This window comes from Egretta garzetta, unplaced genomic scaffold (genome assembly GCF_000687185.1).
Source record: "Egretta garzetta isolate BGI_Z169 unplaced genomic scaffold, ASM68718v1 scaffold402, whole genome shotgun sequence".
Lineage (NCBI taxonomy): Eukaryota > Metazoa > Chordata > Aves > Pelecaniformes > Ardeidae > Egretta > Egretta garzetta.
Genome location: NW_009258823.1, coordinates 587,204 through 590,259, shown reverse-complemented (window position 1 = coordinate 590,259; position 3,056 = coordinate 587,204). Strand labels below are relative to the sequence as shown.

General features: G+C 60.2%; 1 protein-coding gene across 1 annotated transcript in view; it reads left to right on the top strand.

Moving 5' to 3' along the window:
* The window catches only part of ARR3 (arrestin 3), a 6,762-nt gene extending 3,735 nt beyond the window's left edge, over positions 1-3,027 (top strand). Inside the window, exons 11-17 of the mRNA XM_009649676.1 lie at positions 47-184; positions 706-789; positions 1,083-1,106; positions 1,186-1,238; positions 1,579-1,588; positions 2,561-2,563; positions 2,934-3,027. Of these exons, the coding sequence (XP_009647971.1) occupies positions 47-184; positions 706-789; positions 1,083-1,106; positions 1,186-1,238; positions 1,579-1,588; positions 2,561-2,563; positions 2,934-3,027 (406 nt within the window). The remainder of the gene's footprint in view (positions 1-46; positions 185-705; positions 790-1,082; positions 1,107-1,185; positions 1,239-1,578; positions 1,589-2,560; positions 2,564-2,933) is intronic.
* The last annotated feature ends 29 nt before the right edge of the window (positions 3,028-3,056 follow it).

Below are 3,056 nucleotides of genomic sequence, written 5' to 3'. Positions count from 1 at the left end.
ACCAGGCGGGTGCTGGCTCTGAGCTCTCCTCTCCCGACCCTACCAGCGAGAACGTGGCGGCCAACTCCACCTTCTCCAAAACGTACTCCGTCACCCCCATGCTCTCGGCCAACCGTGAGAAGCGAGGCCTCGCTCTCGATGGCAAGCTCAAGCACGAGGACACCAACCTGGCCTCCACCACCATGTAAGGGCCGGGTGGGCTCCCCCTCCACTGCCCGCCACGGCTGGGCCCCTGCCTTCCCTCCTCTCCAACAGCTTCCCGCTGCTCAGCATGCTCTGGGCTCCCACCAAGGGTCCCCCACACCTCCTGTGCCCACCCTATCCAGTTAGAAATATAGGGGTTTTGTGACGTGGCCACAGACCCACCTCTCCATCTCATAGGAGACGTATGCCTCCCTGTCCCAACCATCGCCCAGAGCCCCTGTATCCCCCTGCAGAGCTGCGTCGGGTCTCATCTCAGGAGTAAACCCCAGCTCAGGCAGCTCAAGTGGCCTCCAGAAACAGCTCCGTGGCTTCAGCCAAGTGACCTGCCCCTGCCTCTCTTTTACTGCCACGCTGTGTTGTCCTCTCCTGCTACACCCCAAGTGTACCCCAGATGAAATGGGGCAGGGAGACACCCCGGGAGCTGCTGGGGGGGGGGGGGGAGCGGATGGGGTCTGTGAGCAGCACCACCCACTTCACCACTCTGCTCTGCCTCTTTCCTAGCCTGAGACCTGGCATGGACAAGGAGGTGCTGGGCATCCTGGTGTCCTACAAAGTGAAGGTCAACCTGGTGGTGTCCCGAGGAGGGTGAGGCTCTGCGGGCGCGAGGGGCAGGGACTGTCCCCCTGGGCCGTGCTGTGGGAGCCTGTACCACCAGGCAGTTGAAGGGACTCACGCCGTGGATCCCCTTGTCCCTGCCCCGCTCCCCCGGGCCGTGGGGCAGCCGGGCACTGGGCTGCTCTCTGACTCCCCCACCTCCATCCCCATCACTGCTGCTCTTCACCCCCATTATAAATCATCTACCTTACTATAAAGCAAAGCCTAACACCTCCCCTCCTCTGCCTTGGCTGATTTCTCTCTCTTCTCTCCTGCTTCCGCAGCATCCTGGGGGATCTCACTTCTAGGTAAGGAGGGAGCTGCCTGCAGGGCCGAGCACGGTGCGGTGCTGGGCAGGTTTGTTGAAAGAAATGCTTTTCGTTCCAGCGACGTTGGTGTCGAGCTGCCCGTCATCCTGATGCACCAGAAGCCTGCGGACGGTGAGTAGCGCCTGGGATGCTGCTGAAAGGCGGGGGAGGAAGAGGCAGTCCCCGTTCAGAGGGGAACTGGTAAAAGCAATGCTGATGCAGCTGCCCCCGTGCAAAGGGCTCTGCTCTGCCCCAGCACCCCCGGCTGTGGGCTGGGCAGAGCTGCTGGGCAGCACCCTCTGTCTGGGACCAGCCGTGGGAGCTGCTCTCCTCCTCCCTGCGGCGCCGCGGCTGCCACCCGTCTCAACATCTCTAACCAAATGTTAGTTGAAATGTCTTTTCCCTATTAACCTGCACGTGTTTCTCTCTCAATCCTTGCCCTCCCTGTCCTTTGCTTATCAATGGACTACAGATAAGCCAAGGTAAGGATACACCTCAAGCCAGGATCTCCTCTCACCCATAAACCGTAACAGATCCATCACGGGTGGATGCGATGCCCCATCCCGGTTTGAGATACGTCCTTGGATTAAATCATCCAGGCCTCAAAGTCCTGAGCCCCTGTGTCACAGCAGACAGCGTGACACCCTCCATGCTGGCACAGGCAAGCAGGAGCGTTGTCACAGGCTTGGGAGGATTTGCATGCTGGACTCGGCACATGTCCCGCAAATTCCCAGGGCTTATTTTACAGCTCTCCTTGCTGCAAACACAGCAGCCTCTCCTGCGGCAAGCCCAGACCTCGCCTTGTCCCTCAGAAGCAGCCGGCAGCGCTGCGTCTCTCAGTCACAAGTGGCACCGCTGGACGTAACGTCCCCTACGGCCTCAGTCCCCATCTGCCCCCCACACTGAGGTCCCTCGGCTGCTGGCAGCGGCGCCGGTCACAGCCCCGTGGCCCCACACGCTCCCCAGTGCCAGAGCCGCCTTCTCCTCCCACGACATGAGCTTATTCCAGCTGAAGCCACAGCTGGGGTTGCTTCCCTCCGGGAAGCCGTAGTGTGCCAAACCCATTCCTGGCAGCCGTGCCTGGCAGCCACGGCCGCCAACCAGCCCCGCAGCCGGCCCTGGCGTGCAAAGCCCCGAAAGGCTGGTTTTGTGTCTGGTTACACCCTGCAGCGGGACACGAGCGCTGGGAGTTGGAGCCTGGAAAGGCGGGCTGTGACTCCAAGGCTTTCACACCAAAGCCTGCCAGTTTCCCAGCCCAGCGAGGCTATTTAAACTTCCAGAGGAGGAAATCTCTTGGCCTGTCCCCACCATCGCTCCCTGTAGATTTTGCCAAGTCGTTTCACATTCGCAAGCTTTTGGAATCAGTTTTGCTGACTCTTTTTTTTCCATTTTCTTCCCCCACTTTTCATTCTGTGGCTCTCCCTTGATGTCATCTGCCGCCTGCCTTTCGCAAGAAGGTAACTAATCTCTTTGTCTCCACTTTAATTCTTTTCCTTCCTTTTTTCCCCTTGACGATGCAAAATATTGTCTCAAAAAACGCCAGAAATTGCGGGTGAGAGCCCAGCTCCTCCGATCACGCACGCTTGCAGTCACGCCAGCCATCTGTCCCGGGTTTGCGTGCTCGGGTCAGGCCGTGGCTCTCAGTGGCCGTGGCTCTCAGTGACCGTTCCCTGCAGCATGTGGGGTGACGGGGCCGGGGCGAGCGCCGCGTTGTCCCCTATAGCAGGAGCAGGGTCCGGGTGTCAGCAGGGATTTCGCCCCCTTCGCTGCGGTGGGCTCCCCATGGCCGCCTTCCGTGGGCTCACCACGCTCTGCTCTCCCTTCCAGCGAGGAGGACATCGTCATCGAGGAATTTGCTCGCCAAAAACTCAAGGGGGAGAAAGACGACGAGGAAGAGGAGGCTGACAAAGAGGAAAGCTAACCTGCTGCCCGCTCCCACGGAGAGCCACC